Source organism: Haemorhous mexicanus, chromosome 1 (genome assembly GCF_027477595.1).
Source record: "Haemorhous mexicanus isolate bHaeMex1 chromosome 1, bHaeMex1.pri, whole genome shotgun sequence".
NCBI lineage: Eukaryota > Metazoa > Chordata > Aves > Passeriformes > Fringillidae > Haemorhous > Haemorhous mexicanus.
The window spans coordinates 99,178,459-99,200,857 of NC_082341.1; the positions used below are offsets into that span (position 1 = coordinate 99,178,459).

Here is a 22,399-nt window from a genome sequence, read left to right on the forward strand (position 1 = left end):
GTGGTAACTGTTAAATTGAGTTCATTCAAAAAGGTCCATTTATATCACACCATCTCAGTAGCCCATCATAGCAGTATAAATCAGATTTCTCTTTTAATTTCAAATCCATTAGAATTTCTCTTTTAACACCTACAGATATTACATAAACAAAAGCAGTCTCTAAAAAATACCATTGGATTTTGTTTTCAGTCCCTAGGAGTTTAAAAGCTGAAAGAAAAAACTAGAGGTGAAAGAGTAATTTCAACAATGAATTGAGCGGAAACATGTAAATTACCTGTCACAAATAAATAATAGTATCAAAGGTTCTGAAGACAGATGAAGTTTGCTGATGACAATATGAATGGAAAGCACTTTATTTTAAACACCAGGAAACTCACCCAGAACAGTCACTGAAAATTACTTCAGATTTGCTACTGCTTCATACACACTAAGACAGGAGACAGTTGAAGCCTGTGATGACATTTGGCACTGCAAGCAGAAGAAACTTTGTATTTACAGTACAATAACCTTTCCAATAAGCCAAGTTATTAGCACCTAATAATTGGTCAGAACGCCAAAATCAAGAAACCCTGTCCTAATTCGAAAACCTTATCCCAATTTCTCTCCATGCCTGTGGCAATTCATTCATACCCCATCAGATCTGCACCATGGTATTTATCCTAAAGATAAGGCAGTCAGCAGCTTTCAAAGGGTGATTTGAATGTAGATTAAGAAGACAAAACCATGACTGAAGTAAGTGACTCTCTCTTCCTAACCACAGAAGCAGAGGCTACTTTGACAACACTGGAACTAGCGACCAAGTAGAAACTGCTGCAGATTTATGAGCAGGACTGACTACCTGACACTATGGAGATCTCACATATCCAAAATTCAGATTTTCCTGTTTTTAAAACAATTAAGTGCCCACATATCATCAGCATGCAAAAAACAACCCTGATAAAAATCAGCCAAACTTCTCTGCATTGGTTAGGTTTTTTTTCAACAGAAATCAGTATCTGACTTCATTTGGACTACTGTTCTGAAGCCCTTCTGAAAATAGAAAGCCCCACTGAAATAGAAATTGTCAGCCTCACTTGGTTCCCTCATTCTGAAAATAACATTGCTCTTGCAGCTCATGAGTGTTACAAAGTCTTTGGGAACTAAAAATGGTACACAATCTATTCCTGCTTTCCCATGCAGAATGAGCCAACATAATTTTAAGGTTTTCTCCATTTTGGTTTATTTTCTAAAATCATAGTCTAGAATCCTACTTAAGAAAAATTTCCTATTTAAGGAAAATTACAAGGCTTCTGTTACCTGAACTTTCCAATAAGAGCCTCAAGAGCCAATTTCCACACTGGGCTGTAATGTCAAGAACACGTGCATCCCTATATATGCACAACATACGTGCCTATACATACTGTGTATTTGCCATTTCACAGCACTAACAACTGTAGGGGGCAATCTCTGTAGATTGCCAAGGCATATTCCTCCTCTCTTCTCTCCTGAAAATGATTCTTCATGCCATGGCTGATAAGCTGTCCTTCCCAGCTGACTAGGCAACATGCCTGTTCTGCTTTTCAGGACATACATGCAGCCAGGGTCAGCCACCACGTCGGGTCCATTCCCCCGAGATCTCAGCATGGCCGGCCTGTTGATGACAACCCTGTAGTTCACTTCTTCAAGAACATTGTAAGTCCCCTCATCTCTTATGCACCAAAATGAAATATTTTCTTTAAAATCCATCAGTAAACAAACACTCCCCAATCATTACCCTTTATTTCAAGCATCAAATTGTACTGTGCCTTTTGAGCTCATTATGCCATTCAAATACAAAAATAATTTTTACCTAGAAGACAAACAATACTGAAATGCTACCAAAAAAGCATGTGAACCTCCATTAGCATAGCCAAATGCTAACCATGTCAGTTATACAGCTTTGCCATAGACAGGTTTTGTCCTTCTGTCTTTAACACTGGCAGTATTAAGGAATTATTACTGTTTCAAGATGGACATAAATCCAGCATATTCCAGGCAAGCCTAAGACAACAGAGTAGCTTCTCAATGCAATTACCATTTTTAGCTCATGGGTAATGAGCTAAAGACCTGATGATTTCTGGCATTTATTTTTGCCTTCGTTTGACAACTCTTTTGTGTTGGTTTTTAGGTCTCACCCCGTACACCACCCCCAATGCAAGCAAAGGTAAGCAGTTTCAGGGACTCAAGGCATTTATGGGCTAATTCCCACTAATTCAACTGCAAGCCTGATTCACTGTCCCTAATGGCACTAAGTAACAGTCTACAGGTATCACTGGGAACACTTTAAAGCAAGAGCCTAAGACACAGAAGTCATGGCTCTCTTCGTCACGCACTTCTGACTTCGTGCATGACTAATTGAAGCCACTTGCAGGGATTTTTATATTCAATTTATGGTGTGATTGCTTTAGGTAATGAACTAACAATAGGTAATGCTTTCAAACAAGCCTCACCAGCCAGGAGCTGTCCTTCCATTTACTGAACTCAGCTGGCTTTTGAAGTACCTGATACTGACAAAGCCCATTCTAGTAATTACAATAAACCATTTTGCCTTTTTTTTGCTTCATGAAATGACTGTACAGACTGTTGTTCTCAACTCCCGCCTGCCTCATTATCTGGCCATTATTTCATAATCGTGGCTATCTTTTCATCTTTTGTGTATGGCAGACCAAGATGCTGTGTTTCATAGTGATCACCATGTCATTGTTTCTATTTCTTGCATGTACAGGGAAGAGGATTATCCCTCACCAGATTTAGCTGGGTAGGTGACAAATGTGCTTTCAGTAACAGCCCTTTTATTTACCAGGCCAAAGCATCTCCTACTCCATTGCCTCAAGCTGCTGCAGCAATGTGATAATTTTGTTTTGTCTCAAGTTCGCTATTTTGCTTTTCCTGTTCTACTTTCCCTCCTCCTTCCGCAGCACTTTAAGATGGTAATTGTGTTGCTTGCTCTTATCCTGCAATTTGACAGCCCTTGCAGCAATAATTTCTTTTGCTTCAGCACAAAGAGAGCAAACTCCACTGCATGGAAAAGCTCTCTTCCTTTAAAGGTTCCTGGAAGACCCATCTGGTGCATTTTTCTTCTCCTGGGATGGACAAAAATGGGAGGGAAGGCTGGGGTGAGATAGGTGCTTATTCCACTTTTGCAACTGCTTTTACACAGTCTGCAAAACTAATGCTGCCACTAACCTCAGTATTTTGTTCCACCTTCCCTGTCAGTTAGAAGTGATCTGCCTAAGAAATTCCTAGACAAGTTCTTCCCACAGTTCTCTCTCACAACTAATTAAATTCTACTTCTCTACCACAGGTTTGATTTTATATGAGATGGCATGTAAATTACTGGCATTTTAAGACAAAATATCAAAGCCTTCAAGCCATTAAGCATTTCTTTCACTATCAGAACACCACATATTAGCTGATGTGTTTGACATCTTAGAACTCATGAAATTAAAACATTAAGTTTTTTCACACAGGTTAACCTTCTGAGTATTTAATTTTTGAATATAAATTCATTTTTTTACAGATTGATGCTTCCCTCAGATTTGAATCTATTCAGATAATTTCCTAACATTTTCCTTCATCCTTGTTTATTACATAAAAGATTGTTTTATTGCAACAACCTCCAAATTCCTCATTTGAGTATTACATTTCAGTGATCACAAATAAAGACTACAACATGCATATGATAATTGGAAGGTGACAATTTGTAATATATATGAAAATCTTTCTTTGCAGGGTGGCGAAACACACAAGCCAGGATATGGAAGCGGAAAATTCTATGAGCATAAATCTGCTCATAAGGGACACAAGGGATCCTATCATGAGGGCCAGGGCACTCTTTCCAGAATCTTTAAACTGGTAAAGTACAACTGAACTTTAATTACAAAAAAATTGAACTGGGAAAAAGAGAAGCCAAACCTCCCCAGAACCTGCCATGTTTGAAACAACTTCATTTCCTTAAAGCTTCTGATGGAATTAGACTTGCATGGATAAACCAGAAGGTTATTTTGTGGCTTAGCGACTACTTACATGATAGGAAACAAGGGTAAAAATACACAGTTAGTGGCCATCAGGAAAGAAGGTAAGTCCACAATGTCCCACAAAGACCTGCACCAGGACCAGTGTTGTTACTGAATGCAAAAATGATCTGAAATACAGAAGACAAATGAGATGACAGAGCTTGTTGCTGCTGAATTATTTGGGATAGTGAAAATCAAAGAGAACTGATAAACTGCAGAAGGGCAGTGCTGGACACACATTTGGACGCAGTAACAACTCCAGCAGTCCCTGCTTGTTTCCACCCCAGGTGGGGAAAACTCTTACAATATGTCAGTATCAAAAGCTATGAAACCACAGAGCGGGCCAAATTATAAAACTGTCATATTAGAAATAAACATTTGGTCAGATTATCTTTACTGTGGTTCAATTCCCCATTTCAAGGCACAGCACAGCCACAACACAGGCAATAAACGAAAACAGGACAGGAAAAAAAGGTCAGTTGTGAGGATTTTTCACATCCCATATCAGGAAACAGACCCATGAAAAACAGACTATATCCACTGGCAGATACTTTAACAGAGACTGTATTTTCCCTCTAACGCAATGATGGCAGGGAATTCACTCGTAACAAATCACTCATTACACTATTAGCACATGAAGATGTCATCAGCAGTCATCTTAACTTCAAGTCAGAAGGTCTGAGATCCTTAGCAGAGCTGATCATTTCAGACTCTTAACTATTCCTCTCCTCAAGAGGAGATGTAACAGTGCCTTCATTTGCAGCAAAACCCACATTTTTGTCTCTTACACAGTTTAGGTTTTATATCTCCCATTGTACAGTTGTTTTCCAAATATATGCAGCACCAAGTGACAGCACAAAAACTTCAAGGAAGTAGTAGGAATTTTTATGTTGCAATTTAAGAAAAGGAATGATGTCTTCAGAGGCCCAGGTTAAAATCAAACACATTTTAAGTCTTATTTTCATGTTGTGCACTTGGTAGTTTTAGTGGGGCTCAGGTACATCAACTATTCCATGGTTATATACTCTCATTATTTGTAAAACTTCATCATTTTGACATCTGAAAATATGCATTAATGATCTCTCAGGAAGTTTAACAATCTCTTTTGCATATTCATCACAGCTACTTTAGCTTAGTTTTATATATATATATCTGAGAGATGCATACACCAGTTTTACTTTTTAGATAACCTTTTCCCAGCTGTTATAATTTCTGGAACTCTGATAAGAGTTTTATTCATGCCTATTTGATTTCGACCTATTGTTTACAGCAGGAGGCATTAATTACTGTTTCTTTATATAGTTCACCAGACTTTTATATTAAAAAAGTTATCCATTCTTTAAGATATCTTTACAAGAAAAAAAGCCAATTACCTAATGAATTAGACTGAATTTTCCTGTCACAGTTCTGTAAAACTAAGGAGGCAGTGCTGAAAGAACATAAATGAAGAAAATGAAGTCCCAAAGAACATACTTTTTTTTTTCCAAGTAAACAGTTCAGTCATCACCTGATTACAGTAAAAATTACCACACCATCTCACATTTGTGATCTTAAGTGCATTTTTCAAGATTTGCCTATAGAAGGGTTGCTAAAGCTAAGGGACAAGATACCAAGTTAGCTTAATCTCAAATTTCAAAAAATGATATGTCAGAATTTCAGCTTGAATCATCTTTGCTATAAAAATGCTTATCTTCTCAAGTGAAGATTTATGCATTGTCACAGTTTTTTCCTCACAGTTTGACACTTTCTTATTGTTTCTAAGAATAGGGCAGGTTAGAGCCCTTTTATCTTTTCTTAGCTTTCTCCTGTATCTGCATCTAAGCTTTCCACATAAACCTCCTTTTGATGTAACACTGAGAATTTACTGCAGAATGAAACTATTAAATTTCAGTTCTTTCAGACGTGAAACTATTACATCTCAAATGCAAGTTTTGGAGATTTTGTTCTGTTGCTTTTAAAGTATATACATAGTACAGGGTTCATAAAAATGACATTTTCCACGCTGTCCAAGGAAATAAATTGTTTTTGTTAGGAAGGCCTGAATAAGAACATGCACTTAAAAGTTATTAATGAGAGACTGTCTAGTCTTCTGTGGAAGATTTAATGACAGTAAGTTAATCCTAGGTGAAAATCAATAAAAATAAATCTTATTTTTGAAGTGAAAAATCCAGTAATATTTAGTGATATACTAGAGCTAACTGCAGGCTATTTTAATTAGATAATATTTAAAATTTTGTCATACTTACAACAGATTGATGTTCTTCAATGCACAGCCCCAAATACATATTAATTTCTAATTAATGCAACTCTGTTCTTCCCTCCACAGGGAGGCTCTGGGTCCCGACCTGGATCGCGGTCTGGTTCTCCCATTGCTAGGCGCTGAAGCTCCAAGATGCCACCCAAGATCATGTACTCTGCTTCATAATATAACTGCCTTAAAATTAGTAACAGCTGCCACAATTACCTAGATAGATGCAATCCATTACTTAATGCCAATTAGGTTCTGCATGCAGTAGATGATACAAACTTCTATTGGCAATCCCTGAGCAACAGTTGAATGAAAGGAACACAAAAAGTAGCTTTGCTAGATGCTTTCCTTATTTTATGTGAAGTAACAGATCTCTGACTTTACCCCTTCTTCTTCAGAATGCCCTAACTGTATGCTGGACTCCTTTATTTCTCCCAAGCACCTAATTTAAGCTCAACCCTTCTGGTTTCGTTTTAGTGAACATCAGAATTACAAATAAAGAGCTATAATGTCTTGGATACTGAGCACTGCTGTTAATGAATTTTTGAGACACTGCTGTTAAAAACAAAAAAAAAAATCAACATGTGCAGAAGTTGTAAGGACTGTTTATCCAAATTTTCATTTTTTTTTTCTTTTGTTTTGTTTTAATCTTCCTTCTCTCACTCACAGAATAATTTATTTTCATAACAGGATTAGGCAGTCATGGAAAGGTTTATCAAACATTGGGAGTTCAAGGTATGTGAAGTGTGGGAGGGGGCAGATGTTGAAGAATCAATATGATGTGGAGCAATAGCAATAAGGAAATTCTTTCCATACTATGATTTGCTCATTGCATCCAAACCATTAGAATAAAGAGTAGATGAGGGAGAGAAAGAGGATTTCAAATTTGAGTTAGACTAATGTTACAAAACAAGGGAGATTCCCAGAGAAACATCTAAGACTGCACCCGTGACCACTGGACGTCACTGGTGCTTCACATAAACTCTGCTGCAATAGCATTAACTTTGCAGTACAATAAGTAAATAGCATATAAACAAAAAAAGTCTAATTTCTGAAAGAAAGCCCTTCAGTACTGGTATCTCAGATAGTCCTGCACATCTCACATTAGAATTTCAAATCTTTCTCTTGGTATTGCAGCAGTGTTGTATTTGATTGGCTCATCTTTTGCCTGAGTAACACCTGGATGCCTTTTAAGGGCAGTGCACCAAAGCAAACTTGTAGTAAACTACTGTGAACATTTAACTGTTGTATTGTAGTTGCCTCGTAGAAATAAAAGATAGATCAGTTAGATTTAGATATGAATTGTTCACAAATTACTAAAATGAATGTGTGGGGATGGTATTTCCAACCACACTTAGGGAAATAAAAGGCTCTTCTGAATTGCACTGTTTTATTACTTAAACTTACAATTTCTTCAACCTGTCATCTAAGTGTCTGATTAATTATTTTATTATTTTAGTTTTAGCCTATGCACTGTAGATTACAGTTAGTGCTTCCTAGGTTGAAACAGCATTCCTAATAAGTGCCCAGTAAAAGTTACCTATAAATATATGTTATTTATATTTCACATCTAAATCTATTGTAGGTTTAAATCAGTGTCCATTAATATGAAGCAAGGGAAGATGAGATGATAGAAAATACATAGAGACTAAAGAAAACAAAACTGCCAAAATTATTACGCATACACACTCTATTACATCTATTACCTTTGTTGGTTGCTATGTGTATTTTTCTATTGTAGCTTCATTCAGATGTATACTCTGCAACGTAATAGTTGATTTAATTTGAACACGTATTGTTCTTACAGGAACACAGCTTTTAAAAATAGTCACTATTGAAATAAAGTAATCAACTTGAAATGAAACTTGGGCCAGTTTTGGTTTTTTTTTACAAAGGAAAATGATATATATTTATACATTCCTATATATATTTATATATTTAGGTCTGTTTGATTTATTGCTCCCCCCACCATCCCTCAGAGTTTATGAATAATGTGCAGATATTAGAAAATATCACAATGACACCTTGGGACCTTGCACAGAGGCTTCTAGTGACATTGCATGGCCCAGAACGTTGACCACAGGACACAAGAATTGTGGAATGCCAGTGTCTAAGGAATGACAGCTACAGGCCAGGGGGATATTGCAAGGCATAAAATGTCTATGAACAGGAAATAAAAACCAGTCCCCTTCAGGAGCAATTGTGGCACAAACAGCCTTCAAAAACGTGAAAGATTATTTAAGGTAAAAAACCCAGAGAAATATATCTTTCAAAATACTGCACTGTAGAGTAACAGAATTTAACCAAAACCTCTTCCTTGCCTTCATCACTTTTCTTTCCCCTCAGTTGTCTTTGCCAGAGGGTCAAAGTGGCTTTTTTGATTTACTTCCTCTAGAGGAATAGGTAGAGTACTTGAAAGCATTGTTTTACCAATATGAAAAGCGATTAAGACTTAGCCTGAAATTTATTCTTTTAGTTACACACTAGTAGTTTTGATGAAAACCAGAAGTTTAAATGGCCATTTGATTTGTAAGCAGAGGATTTTTCTTGAAACAAGCATGCACAGCCAATACCAGGAGTGTGTAATTTAATGTTCTGAAGGAATGGACATAAACCAAAAGAAATTACGAGCAGACACAAGCCAAAAACCCCAAGGCTAGCACAAGCCTACTACTGCATTAAACCAGAAAGAACAAGGGCTGTTCACTTACCCACTATACAATGTGACACATCAAGCACTCTGCAGAACAAAAGTTCTTCTGCTTCCTTACATAATGCACCTGCTTTAACGCTGCTTTTGAAAATATCAACATACTGGTTACTCTGTATTTGTTCTGAACATCAACACATACACTGCTCTGAAAAGCTCCAACTCAATCTTACTAAGGCTATAAAAACCTCTGTCAAGACACCTGAAGTTCACAGGTGAAGAGGATGCAGGGAAGCAAATCATATACAAAGTCAAAAAGAAATTTTTTAAAAGTCTATTACTGTAGCTGACAGGATTTCCAAGTGCTGGAGGAGTCGCAAACTGAATTCAGGAAAAATGCCAGCTGACTCAGTACTCACACTGTTTATTTAACGCTTCCAAGGCTTGCTGAACAGACTCACTGCCTCTAACCAAGGCATAAAACTGAGAAGTGACCCTTTAAAAATGCCATCTTTTTACTCATGAGATCTGCTTTTAGGTTGTGTGTACCAAGTATCACAGAATCATTAACTGGTCTGGGTTGCAAGGGACCTTAAAGATCACCTAGTTGCAAGCCCTCTGTGTATTTATACAGTATTCCCTGAAATAACAGGGAAAACCATGGTACACGCAATACAGCACATCTTGCTCTGTTATTACAGATAAACAGCGTGCTATGCCATGAGGCCAGAAAACTGTAAAATATAATGTCTTTAACAGCTGAAACATTCACAGGCTGCCTGGAAGGGAAGGCACTGATGGAAGGACTTTATTCTTCACATCTAATATTCAAACATGCACTTCTGTAAACAGTTTTTCCAGTCCTAGAATCCAGAATCATATGCTTAAAAAATACACGAAACAGAATTTGGAAAAAAGTAATATTATTTAGCATGTTTTTCAATTAAATATTCCACATAACAAAAGTGTTATTTTCATGTCACCAACTATATTACTTATATACATATGCTGAACAGTTAACAAAAGAATTAAGAGATGCCCTATCAAATCCAACAGCGATCTCTTCCTTCAGCAATCTGAAATAACTATTTTGTATCACAGACAGAGTATAGACAATATTTACAGAAAAGAGCTTTTTGGATCTGCGAACAATTATCTTTTAGAAGGAAAATTAAAGTCCAGGTCTGAGTTATAGTACAACATATCCACCACTGATCTAGAAGTACTTGTGGCAACCAAACAGATGAACTCCTTGCAACTGGGATTAGTATTTACAAAATATACTGATCAGCCACACAGAGGCTCGTAGACTTTAAATATATATATATACATATATAAGCACACATATATATATCTATATATATGTAACATATAAATAAAATTCAAAAGAACAAGGCAAAAATAAGAAAACAGCTTCTGTCTTTGGAATGTCTAAAAGACAACTATGCTTTTACTCCAGTGTTTCTCTGCTATGAATATACTTAACAAGTGGCACCTTTGAAAGCAATACTCAGTCAGCTAGGTAGTTTTGCTAAAACAATGACTTAAACAACAAATAAACGTAACATAGTTCCAAAATCCACAAAGAAAATAATAAGGAATTTACAGATTCAAAATGATAACTGTTTACAGCACTGGGGAACACGGTACAGTATAGGTGACAGTGCGCACCTAATTTTCTCACTGCTACCACAAAATCGTACTTGTTTACCTCACAGATTTAGTATATGGCTGTTTTCCACAGATACTGAGATATGTACCTGCTGACCCAGTACAGCAAACAACAATGGAGGTTTTTAGTGGAACCCTTTCTCATTTGGATTCTTATTAAGTAATTATTGCCAAGTCCAAAACTTCAAGACTTTTACTGTAAAAACTAAAATCTATTTGCCTCTGTGGTTGGAATGAAAATGAACATGCTCCCTCTCAAGAAAAGCCATGAGCTCGCAGTATTTTATTTTTTTTCAACAAATTCTCAAAATGCACTAAAAAAGAAAGCTTTCAAAAGAAATACAGCCTTTTCCTGTGCCTTGTAAAAAAAAAAAAGGCAAAACGCCACTGTTTTATACTGCATGCATCATCAACTGCAACACTTTGTTTCCAATCTCAATTATTTCTTAAAACACATTTTAAAAAAGTTGACTGACAGTTTCATGATTTTCCTGTGAAGTTATTCTTCATCTCCATTAAAAATGGGAATCATTCTATTCTGATATAAAGTTCCAGTTTATTTTTAAATAGATATACTGGCTGTGAATTCAAAGATGAAACTGTATACATTATTACCTGAGTTCATTGATTCACAGACAACTTAGCACAGATTAAATGAAGTTTTCCCAATATTCTTTTACAAGCTTAAAAAAAAGAATTCTTCTTTTAGGTATCTTTTGTAAATAATTAAAAAAACTATAATATATTATTCTGTTGTTAGTATCTTCAATGCTTGAAGCTTCAACTGTAAGTTCGAGTCCCAGAAATATTTTTAACTTTCAAATTTCAAGGTGTTATCGAAAAACATTGCCTATACTTTGCCATTCATTTGAAGATTCTTGTACCACTTCTTCTAAATTCAGAGCACGACTGATGTCTTCCCCTTCTTGTTCTTGGTGACTTGCAGGCTCTTGTACAGGACCTACCAAGGTACAAGAGAAAAGGCACTTGAGAATGATTTGATATATGGTGTAAGAAAAAGGCAAATATAGCACTCGGGAATAAAGGAACCATGATGGGAACAGTATTATACAATTACTTCAGATACTGTAAATTCATTAGATGGTCTTGGAAATTTTTTTTTTACAAATCTAATACAATATATTGCTTTCCTGGAATAATTTTTCAACTCTGTATTTCTGTACACGGAGCTTCACATCAAAAACAAAGAATCCTAAAAAGCAACGAATTGCTGTTTCAACCTGATTTTTGGGTTGCATGCACAACTATTACCTCATCAACTGTGGTCTTCGGCTATCAGTGCTTGATTCCTCAATAACTTTAAGGAAGTGCTCTGTGCTTTCCTAACAAAACATATGGAGTCCTGCCCTCAGCAGTACTACCACCATGCTACATACCAGTGTAACCGTGAGCCCGTTTCATATGCAGTTTCATATTGCTTTTCTGTGTAAATCCCATAGCACAGTAGTCACATTTATAAGGTCTCTCTCCTGTGTGCCTTTTCATGTGGACTTTAAGAGCACTCTTCTGGTTAAATGCCTTTTCACACAGTGTACACTGAAATGGCCGTTCCCCTTTATAAGAAAGAAAAACATACTTCATAATTTTTCCTTTTAACATTGAAATACAGTTTGAAATTCTGTAAAAATTATCAAGATGATCTAGAAATGAAATAGACATCATCATTTTCCTTGGGACTTTCTCCAAACAGAGCTATAGCTCCACATTGTCAGCAAAAATCTCAAACTAAATGTCAGAATAGTTACATAAGTACTAAATCACTGATATTATCCTTCCTATCCAATTTATAACCTAGGTGAGTTATTTAACAGAAGTACAAAAAAAAATCAATTTACCAATTTGACTTTTCTGTACTCAAAGAAACCATCACCTTTTTGCATCATGAAGAGTAATGCAGATAAAGTAATGTACTAGAATTAACAAAGCTGATGCCTTTAAGAAACTGAAAAGTCAAAGAGTCAAATATGTTAACAAAAAAAGTGTCCAGGTAATTCTACACAGAACTTGTGGCTTCCTATGCCAACTAGTGATTCCCATATCTCGCCAAAAGAGGCTTATTGCTCCAATTCTGCCAGAACTACTGATTTCTAGCTATAAACACAAGAACATATTAACTTAAAAATATTTTAAAATTTAAAAATACCTACTTTGCAAGACCAGACTTTTGCTTCAACACTAACACTCAACACCATAACCTCTGACATAAACACACTGTATGTCATTAAGGACTTCTAAAAGCACTTTCTAAGATATTCCTCGCTATTAGTTAGCAAAATGAAGCACAAGAAGGAGTAAAAACATTTTTCCAAATTCTTTTTTACAGGACAAATATATCTCTCCATTATGTTAGTGTTCCCACCTGCATGCCAAATCCAACTTGTCAGACAATCAACAGAAGGTCCTTTAAAGCACAGATATTTTCCTTCTATTTTTGTTAACAACTTTTTCTTTAGTTTGAAGAGAAATCCAGGCTTACTGAAATTCTTTTGATTCCACTTTTTAAATTCAGAGAAGGCGAGCAGCCTTTTTGGTGTAATGGATTACTACACAGTTTACAGTAGAACTGGAAGCAAATGCTTCCCTCTGATTTCAACATTTCAGCAAACCACGCTTCACTGATAAATCCTAAATAACAAGATATCTAGAGCTCTTCAGAGAAATAATGTGTTTTCCTTCTGGTCATTGATTCAGTAGATATTACCCATTAGAAATGGTTAAAAATGTTTAGTCAAGATAGAAATCACAAACACTTTCTCACAGACAAGGACAATACCTTTATGGAAATAAGTCAGTTTAGGTTTAGATTAACCTTTCCTAGCATAGTTTATGTAAATGCATCCATCTAAACATTTCTGTGCTGCACATTCTCACTCTTTTGGTCTCAAGTGATTTCCAGAAGAACATTCTCTTCTGAAAGAATTACAATCATATAGATTGACCTACTGTTGCCTGACATTATTGAAACACAAAAATAAATATGAATTTAGCAACATCTGTTGCAGTCTAGCACATGAGCCTCCTAGTACAAGAAACCCAAAAATATCTAAGGATTTAAGAATTTCCTGAGTGAATTACAAGTCATTCCTAAACAGAAAGAACTCTTCCTATGATGGTGAAGATTTATGAGAAACAGATCAATAAAGGGACTCTGCTGTGTTCTCAGGCTCCCTGAACTGCTCTGCCTATTACAATGGGGCAGCAGCATGAAATTAAACTAAGCACAGAAAATGACAACTGGTCATCTTTCCTGCTTCCTGCATATTCTGTGGAACCCTTAAATTAGGAGACAATAACTTTTCCAAGAGTCTGTGTTATTTAAGTCAGTTTTGCAAAAAGCAAATTACTGAGGGTATTTAAATCTCCTGGGATTTTAACTCCTGTTTCTCTTTCCCTACCCACAGTAGAATCAGAATGTTCTTTCTAATGCAGTAACCACAAAGTAGCTTGATGCAGGGGAAAGAGAAAACTTACTGACTCATTCTAAGAGAGAGTTACCCTTTTGAGGGAATCTTCTTATTCTACAGCACATCCAGCCAAACCCATTGGTCTCCTCCAGCTTAGCAACAACAGAGATAACTTTCCCCTGTCCTGTTTACATTTAGCAGCCGTGACAGCCATTTATTGGTAGCAGCGGTAGGGAAAAGAAAGAACTTGTTTCAGAGAACTGACTGCTGTATTTAGAACTCATGTTCTGAAGAACCTTTGTCAGGCACAGAAGGTGACAGGGAGGGCAGCTGGGCTATCATCCCATGCAGTCTTCAACTTATAGTAGGGCAGAAGCTGCAACCTGAAAAGCACTCCATTTACATCACAGAAAATGAGTGCTCCCTAGGAGAAGTCAGTATAGACTTTTTATAGATTAACTGTTGAAGGCAAACAATATAAGTGGAATACATGGAAAACAGCACAACAAATTAAAAGCATTGGCATTAGAAATAGATGACCTGTGCATGTAGCTCAGTGACAATGAAGCACTGCATACAGCAGTCAATATCAGCAGTCAAACCTATTCCTTGTTTAACATCACTGAGCACACCCCTCATTTGCACATTCTTTTATATGATTGACGATGATCATAATCAGTGTTTTTAAACCACTTCAAACAATACTTTAAAATATGATTTTATTAATCTCTTTCAGAGGCTGACAAACCTTTAGACACAAGCTCATGCACTCACACTATCCCTGCAGTACTGCCAGTCACAAAATACAGATCAGCTTAGTGAAGCACATGAGTTTTCAAGTTTGCTGTTCCTCCTTTTAATTTCCATACATTTAAAGAAAGACATTTACTTCGATTTTTTAAGTTTAAGTTGATATTTAAATGCAGTTGGCTGAAAGCATAAGCAAGGGCTGCAAACATAACAGGCAGGCATTGCTAAGAAAACCTCCCAAGATAAAAACAATTTCTGGTGTCACCTGTGTGGATGCGACTGTGTCTCTCCAGCTGACTTGGCTTAGCGAAAGCTTTTTCACAAGTATCACACTTAAACACTCTAGGCTTCTGGGAACTCAGTGACGGTCCACCCTGATGGGTTTGCATGTGTTCCTAAGCCAGCATAGGAAAAAAAAAAAGTTTCAGACCCTTTAAAAAGACTTCAATGCTTAACATAAAAATATATTCACACCTTGAAGACAAAAGCAGAGGATCTTAGTCATCAGCAGACAAGCTGGAAGAAAATGGAAGCCTGCACTGTTTTTTTTCTTTTAAATGAGAGATTATTTTTGTATATCAACACTCTCTAACCATCAGTCTTCACACTTCTGAAAAACTCCATAAATAACTGTATGTCTTTTTTTTTTTTTTTGGTATACATTAGTCCCTTTACTAATTATCTGAAGCAAAATAAAATACAGAAAACCAAACCAGAGTTCTTTAAATGCTCTGTTCGTCTACAGAGGTATTTTGACAACTATGAATTGTAAACCACCGTAGGATTTTTTTCCCCCCTCTCCTCTACAGCATCCATCTCCCTCCTTGTCTGATATGTGGGCATTCCTCAGCACCTGAATTGGCAACACTGTCAAACTGCACAGGCCTCAAAGAGGCAACTATAACAAAATACACACACACAGCTGCACAATGGGAAGATGCAAACAGAACCACTTCACAATGGACTCTTAATTGAAAAAAAAAACCAGAAAATTAAATCACTAAGGTTAATGGTAAGATAGCAGGATGTTTCATCTTCATGAAGAAGCATCAATAACAGTTCTAATTTCAGTGTTTTTAATACACTGATGCTAGGCCCAGATGCTTTTCAAACTTAGAAGAGTATTTATGTTATCTATTTTTTTTTTATTTTTCATTTGTTTATTAATACCAAGTTAAAATTTGAATTACAAAAGAAAAGAAATAAAAATACATATAACTAAAAAATTCTAATCAAGAACTGTCTGTGAAACAGTACTGCAAATACTTGTCCACTTTCTAAAATGTGTGTATTCTTTTCTATTCTATTTTATTACAGACTAAACTATTAATTAGTCTTTACTATACCTAAACAATAAGCCTTCTTGAAGTCTATGAAGTCCTATTCCTCACTCCACGAACTGAAGCAAACTGTGTCTGCAGAGTTTGTTTACACTGGAAAATCAGCGAGACAGTTACATGGATGAATATTATTATCACAGTACTTATAATAATAGAGTATTATAGGGAAATAATATAAGGTCTTCTGAGAAAAATTAGGTAACTTAAAACCCCTGCTTAGGTGGAAATAAACAAAATCTTTAGGTTTTATCTTGTTCATAACCCCCTCAAGCATTGAAATGGAATGGTGGAAGCATACTATAACCTACTTCAAAAAAATTAGCTGAAACCAGTTGTTTCTTTCTTTCACCATAAAACCCAAACAAAAACCCAAACCTCCAAATCCCAACAACTCCCACCCCATCTTCTACTTGAATGCAAACAACATATCCAGATAGCCCTGTAAAACTTTCTGCCAACTTTCTCTGAAGAAACAGTTTGTGATGCAATTCTGTTCCACTGATCTGTGCACCTCTCATACTTTTCCTGTAAAATAAATATTCTTTTGAAAATAGTTCATGGAAATGCAACATTCATGAAGTGCAATCATCTCTTTATCGACACAGTTAGTATTTCACTGATGGTTCATGTTATGTTTTATTTGTGGAATTCTTATATTCTTCAGAGAGCAATTATCTTGGGGTAGCAAACAAGCATTATCTAATTAAAAAATAAGACCAGGAAACCTTCTTTGAAATGGCTCCTGCATTAGTATGCCACTCTTATACCCCATGACTCCTGAAAAATTAATTGTAACCACCTCTCAAAGTGTGGCAATAAAAAGTTTTTTTCATTCCATTGTTTTAATAAGATGATAAGGTCTTTTTCCTTTCATCTTGGAATCATGTCTGTGCCTTATTTACTATCAACAGTCAAGTTCCAGATACTTCCACAACATAGCTATAGGAAACTGGACAGTTTAGTCACTGTGCATGTCTTAGGGTACTCGTCTCTGAAGCTGTAAAACAGGACAGTAACCCACATCAGAAGGGGAACTGAGTCACTAGAATGAAAAGCCTTAACACTGGGGGTGGGGTGGGTGGTGGAGGTGTGATCTCTAAAGAGCATTTTCTTGTGTATAATTATGAAAATGCTGGTACTGACATCTTTGGAAAAAACACCTACAGTTAAGTACTGGGATCTAAACACTGATACCCTTACCGCTTACTGTATTTTTCTGAAAAGCCTGAAGTTTGGTAGTGACCTTAGTGTTTTTGGCGATCTCCAGAATTTCATCAGTATAAAATGAAGACTATGAGTAACAGAACGCTGAACTCTTCCCAAAATCCTAAGCCAAACCCCAACATTTATCTTTGAATTTGCTGTTAAAGGCTGCTCACAGCTGAAGCTGCTATTAACACCTTGATAAAGAAAAGAGTCTGATGAGGGGTGGAATTGGTTTTAGTACCTGATGGTCCAGTGGTAAATGAAACTGTCCTTTAAGACATTTAAGATCAAAGCCAACCATTAACCAGCACTGACAAGTCTACCACTAAACTATGCCTGCTAAGACACTGTCCATAGTTGCCACATCTACACATCTTCTAAGTATCTTCAGAGTTGGTGACTCAACAACTTCCCTTTACAGGCTGTGCCAGTGCCTGACAAACCTTTCAATGAAGAAATTTTCCCTAATATACAATCTAAAACTCTCCTAACATAACTGAGGTGATTATCTCTTGTCCTATTGCTCATTAACCAGTAAAGGGCAACCCCCACCCGGCCAAAACCTTCTTTCAGGAAGTTGCCGAGAGTGTTAAGTGAGCCCCGGGCTCCTTTTCTCCAACCTAAAAAACCCCAGCTTCCCTCAGCTGCTCCTCCCAAGAGTTGTGCTCCACACCTTTCACCAGCTCTGCTGCCTTTCTCTGGACACACTCCAGAACCTCACTGTCCTTGTTGAACTGAAAGCTCAAAACTGAACTGGATTTGAGGTGCAGCCTTGCCAGCACAAAGTAAAGAGGGAGACTCACTGCCCTGCTCCTGCTGGCCACACTATTCCCCACCCAGGCCAGGAAGCCACTGGCCTCCTTGGCTACCTGGGCACACACTGGCTCTTGTTCAGCCACTGTCAATCAGCACTCCCAGGTCCTTTTCCACCAGCAGCTTTCCAGCCACTCTGCCCCCAGCCTGTAGTGCTGCCTGGGGTTTTTCATGACCCAAGAGCAGGACCCAACACTTGGCCTTGTTGAACCTCACAAAATGGCCCCAACCCATTAATCCAGCCTGTCCAGATCCCTCTGCAGAGCCATCCTGCCCTCCAGCAGATCAACACTCCTGGCCAGTTCAGTGTTGTCTGCAAAATGACTGAGAGTGCACTCAATCCTCTTGTCCAGATCATTGATAAAGATATGAAATAGAACTAGCCCCAGTACTGAGCCCTGGAGAACACCACCTGTGACCAGCCATCAGCGGGATGTAATTGCATTCACCATCACTCTGAGCCTGGATGTATAGCCAATTTTTTCCCAGCAAACAGTGAACCCATCCAAGTCATGGAGGTGAGTTTCTCCAGAAGAATGCTGTGGGAGACAGTGTCAAAGGCTTTGCTCAAGTCCAGGTAGACAACACTCACAGCCTTTCCCTCCTCCAATGAGCAAGTCACTTTGTCACAGGAAACCAGGTTACTCAAACAGGACCTGCTTTTCATAAACCCATACTGATTGTGCCTGATCTCCTGGCTGTCCTGCATGTGCCACATGGTGGCACACAGGATGAGCTGCTCCATAACCTTTCCTGGCACTGAGATCAGGCAGAAAGACCTGTAGTTTCCCAGATCAAATTTCCAGCCCTTGTAGATGGGCATCACAGGTGCTAAGATCCAGTCAACTGGGACCTCCCTGGTTAGCCAGTACTGCTCATCATAAAAGTGGTTTGGCAAGCTCTTCTGACAGGCCCCTTGGTACCCTTGGGTGGACTCATCTAGTGCTACAGACAACCTGTGCATGTCAAAGTGGTGTAGCAGGTCAATGACCATTTCCTCCACCCCCACTGAGATGGCAACGGTGCTGCGCACACCAACACTGGGACATTTCAAATGTGCTCCAGTGTACTCAGCACATTGGGGTGGAGCTTGAAGGGCCTCGCTGGCACATGAACCCTCATACACTGGTGTGCTGCCCTCAAGCTTATCTCCAGCAAGTCTGGTTTTATCGCTTCCTCCCTGCAAATCTAGTTTAGATGATCTCTCTCAACAAGACCTGCTAACTCCTCAACAAAGATCTTTTTCCCCCTTTGACACAAACCATAGCCCATCAGCAGCAGGTCTGCTGTTGTGTAGACCAATCCATGGTCAAAAACCCCTAAATTCTGCTGGTGATGCCAGTCTGCTGATCTGCCAGCTCTTCCTACACCACTCCCTGCAACTGGAAGGATAAAGGGGAAGATTTACTTGTGCTTCTGATCCCTTAACAGGTTGTCCCAATGCCCTGAAGTCTCTTATGACTGCCCCTGAACTTCTTATTGCAATTTCAATCGTTGCCTTCCTGAAAAATCAGTTATGGATAATAATCCAAGGGACATACTAGGGTAAGTTTTTATCTTGCCATATCTTTAACCTGGGCCCAGTTTTAAGAAAACAAACTGAAGAGAGACTGATTTTACGAGTTTGTTATCATTACTTAAGAAAAACAAGTATCAAGACTTCTTTGGATTTTTTTCCTGGAAAATTTCTTTTAACTCAGAGGTTAAGAGTTTCACAACAATACATTTTATGATTGTTTCCAATACTCTAGTTGACAGACTTGATCACTCCAAGAGGGTGAACTTCACAAAGAGAGTATATTTCATTAAAATATTATATCAAAGTGAAATTAAATCTATTGAAGAGGTCTCCTAAAAGCTAATAAATATAAATGAATATAAATACATTGCCTTTGGGTCCAAAAATTTCTTGCTATAAATTCTGGGAAGCTGGCAAGATTCTGGGCAACTTATATATTTACTCCTTTCTTAAAACTTTTCAAACTACTTCATTTAAGTATCTCTCAGAGGTAAGATACTGGCCTGAACAAAGCACTTGTCTAGTACAGCCCAATATTCCTAACAAGAACATTCTATAATACAATTAAGAACTTAGACACACCACTAATTTTTTTTAAAAGACTTGGAAGTATTAGGTTGCTCATAATCTGGAGAAAACAGAGAAAATATCACTAGACAACAGCAATAATATAAAGACATTTTAAAATAAATGCTCCCTCTATCACTTGTACTTACATGACAGAGCATCTACAAATGAAATGGTAAGACTGTAAAGCCGTAACTTCCTGAGATAGCAAAAGATTATCTGGAAATCAGGATTAGCATTGATGATATTCATATGCAAATAAAGTAAGTGAAATCTTTTCCTGACACTACTACTTGCATGAAAGGCATTAACATTTTTCATTCTGTAGTCAACATATGCATTAAAATCCTCTCCATGCTCCAGAAGAGAGTTCTCTATCTGCGCATACATTATCACTTAGACTCCCTCTCTCAGATGCACACCTCTCACACTGTAAAGGGAAAGCAAAGACAAAGGGCTAATAGGTACCTTTTGTTAATATCACAGAAAGTTCAAAACAAAAGGAGTTTAGAGAACTATCAACTGTTATTACCAAATACCTTGAGATGTGTTGCCCTCTTAAAGGCCTTATTGCAGATCTGGCAAATGTGTATTCGCTCCTTGCCATGAACCTCTTTGCAGTGGTGTGTCAGCATGGTGACAGAATAAAAGGTTTGGCTACACTCAAAACACTGGTGCCCACGAGTTTCTTTTTCTGCTTGACTGCTTTTAGTCACATTAGGGGAAACTTCTGTCACCTGTAACAATTTACAAATACACTATCAGGTAATTTCATAAGCACATCCGAATTGGTTTATTTTTCAAAATCTACCTCAACATGACAAATTTAAGCAACTTACAAAAGAAGACACAAAAGAAGTCAGTTATATGTAAATATGAACTTCTATTTCATTGCTCTAAAGAATGACACATGTATTTTAAGAAAATAACATTAATAACTATGATCAAATTGACTTAACACATCATAAATAGAATATGTGTGTGTGGATCCATATTTTTCTACAGTCAGTTTTATGCTCCCAAACAACGCAGATGATCCTCAATCTGCCACCAAATAAAATTCAAAGCCAAAAGCATTCTGGACAGGAAAGAAGTTATCTCTAATTCTGTAAAGGAGAAGAATATTTTCTATTTGTTTAACTTCTTTATTGAGGATTCTATTTTTATAAGGAAGCAAAGATCTACCATCCAGAAGTACTGAAACACAATGAAAAATTGGTAGAATTGGATGGTGGTGCGCTGCATAATTGTTTTAATTAGTGAGAACTGCCTGGAAAAATGACTTTCTTCATATAATTTAATACCAAATTGTTTTTAATACCAAATTCTACAGAGGAATCCTAAGTACAGTAACAAAGAAAGCAACAAATCAAGTCACAATCTGCCTCTCTCATTTCTCCTAATTTAAAGCTTGCCCTACCAGGCTGGTTGAAAGCATTCATTCTGCCTTCAAGAAAAGAAGTCTGAACTACTTTTTCTAATACCAAAACTGTATTACTTATGTAAGAGTTTCTATTGTGATTCAAAGGCATGAGACGTTGCAAAGACTTTATGTTGCACCATCACCGAAACAACTTGGATACAGAAAGAGAATGGAAAATGTGTACCAATTGGTGCTATTTTTTCCCCACAGCTCCAAAATTAATCTATTTTTATTTTCTAAATACCAGCTTACTTGGAAATTTTTGGAGCAGTCTGTGAACACATGATTATGTGATTTGTAGAAAGAAACACATTATTAATTACACTTCTTTCTTGTCTGCATATATATATATATATATATATATATATATGAAAGTGGGTTTTAATTCAAAACTTAAAACAGTATCTGCGTGACTAGGAAGTACAGAGAACCTCTTCTCAAAACTCTTGTTTGGGAATGACATCAGGCTTCATGATTCAAGATAAAAAGACATTGTTACAGTATTTTGATTAAATAAAAGTCCTTTACTACAAAAGATACAGACATGTATAGTATCTACCTGATATGTAATTTCATCAGAGTTTGCAGGTGCTGAATGGGGTGTATGGCTCACCAGTATTACTTGCTGTGATCCTGATGCACTTTGGCTAGCAAGACTGGAATCTGTGAGTATAGCAGGGAACTGCTGACCCTGTCAGAAAGGGGAGCACAAAAACCACAAGAGTAACTATATTTAAAAAGCTGCATTTAAAC

The 22,399-nt window shown here is 37.1% G+C and overlaps 2 protein-coding genes across 13 annotated transcripts in view; one reads left to right on the top strand and one right to left on the bottom strand.

The window, feature by feature from the left end:
* The window catches only part of MBP (myelin basic protein), a 110,727-nt gene extending 102,581 nt beyond the window's left edge, over positions 1-8,146 (top strand). For 4 of the 6 annotated variants that reach the window (XM_059857147.1, XM_059857137.1, XM_059857162.1 and 1 more), the window contains 5 exons: positions 1,564-1,671; positions 2,147-2,182; positions 2,744-2,776; positions 3,751-3,873; positions 6,361-8,146. In XM_059857147.1, coding sequence (XP_059713130.1) covers positions 1,564-1,671; positions 2,147-2,182; positions 2,744-2,776; positions 3,751-3,873; positions 6,361-6,417 — 357 coding nt within the window. In that variant the 3' untranslated portion in view covers positions 6,418-8,146. The remainder of the gene's footprint in view (positions 1-1,563; positions 1,672-2,146; positions 2,183-2,743; positions 2,777-3,750; positions 3,874-6,360) is intronic. The other 2 variants (XM_059857171.1, XM_059857180.1) reach the window with 1 other exon arrangement.
* A 1,692-nt stretch (positions 8,147-9,838) lies between these two features.
* ZNF236 (zinc finger protein 236) overlaps positions 9,839-22,399 on the bottom strand; it is a 76,459-nt gene continuing 63,898 nt past the window's right edge. For 5 of the 7 annotated variants that reach the window (XM_059857101.1, XM_059857092.1, XM_059857110.1 and 2 more), the window contains 5 exons: positions 22,206-22,337; positions 20,763-20,960; positions 15,044-15,173; positions 12,001-12,177; positions 9,839-11,564 (listed from right to left, as the gene is read on the bottom strand). In XM_059857101.1, the coding sequence (XP_059713084.1) occupies positions 11,437-11,564; positions 12,001-12,177; positions 15,044-15,173; positions 20,763-20,960; positions 22,206-22,337 (765 nt within the window). In that variant the 3' untranslated portion in view covers positions 9,839-11,436. Of the gene's footprint in view, positions 11,565-12,000; positions 12,178-15,042; positions 15,174-16,124; positions 16,212-17,329; positions 20,654-20,762; positions 20,961-22,205; positions 22,338-22,399 lie in introns of those variants that run through there. The other 2 variants (XM_059857124.1, XM_059857118.1) reach the window with 2 other exon arrangements.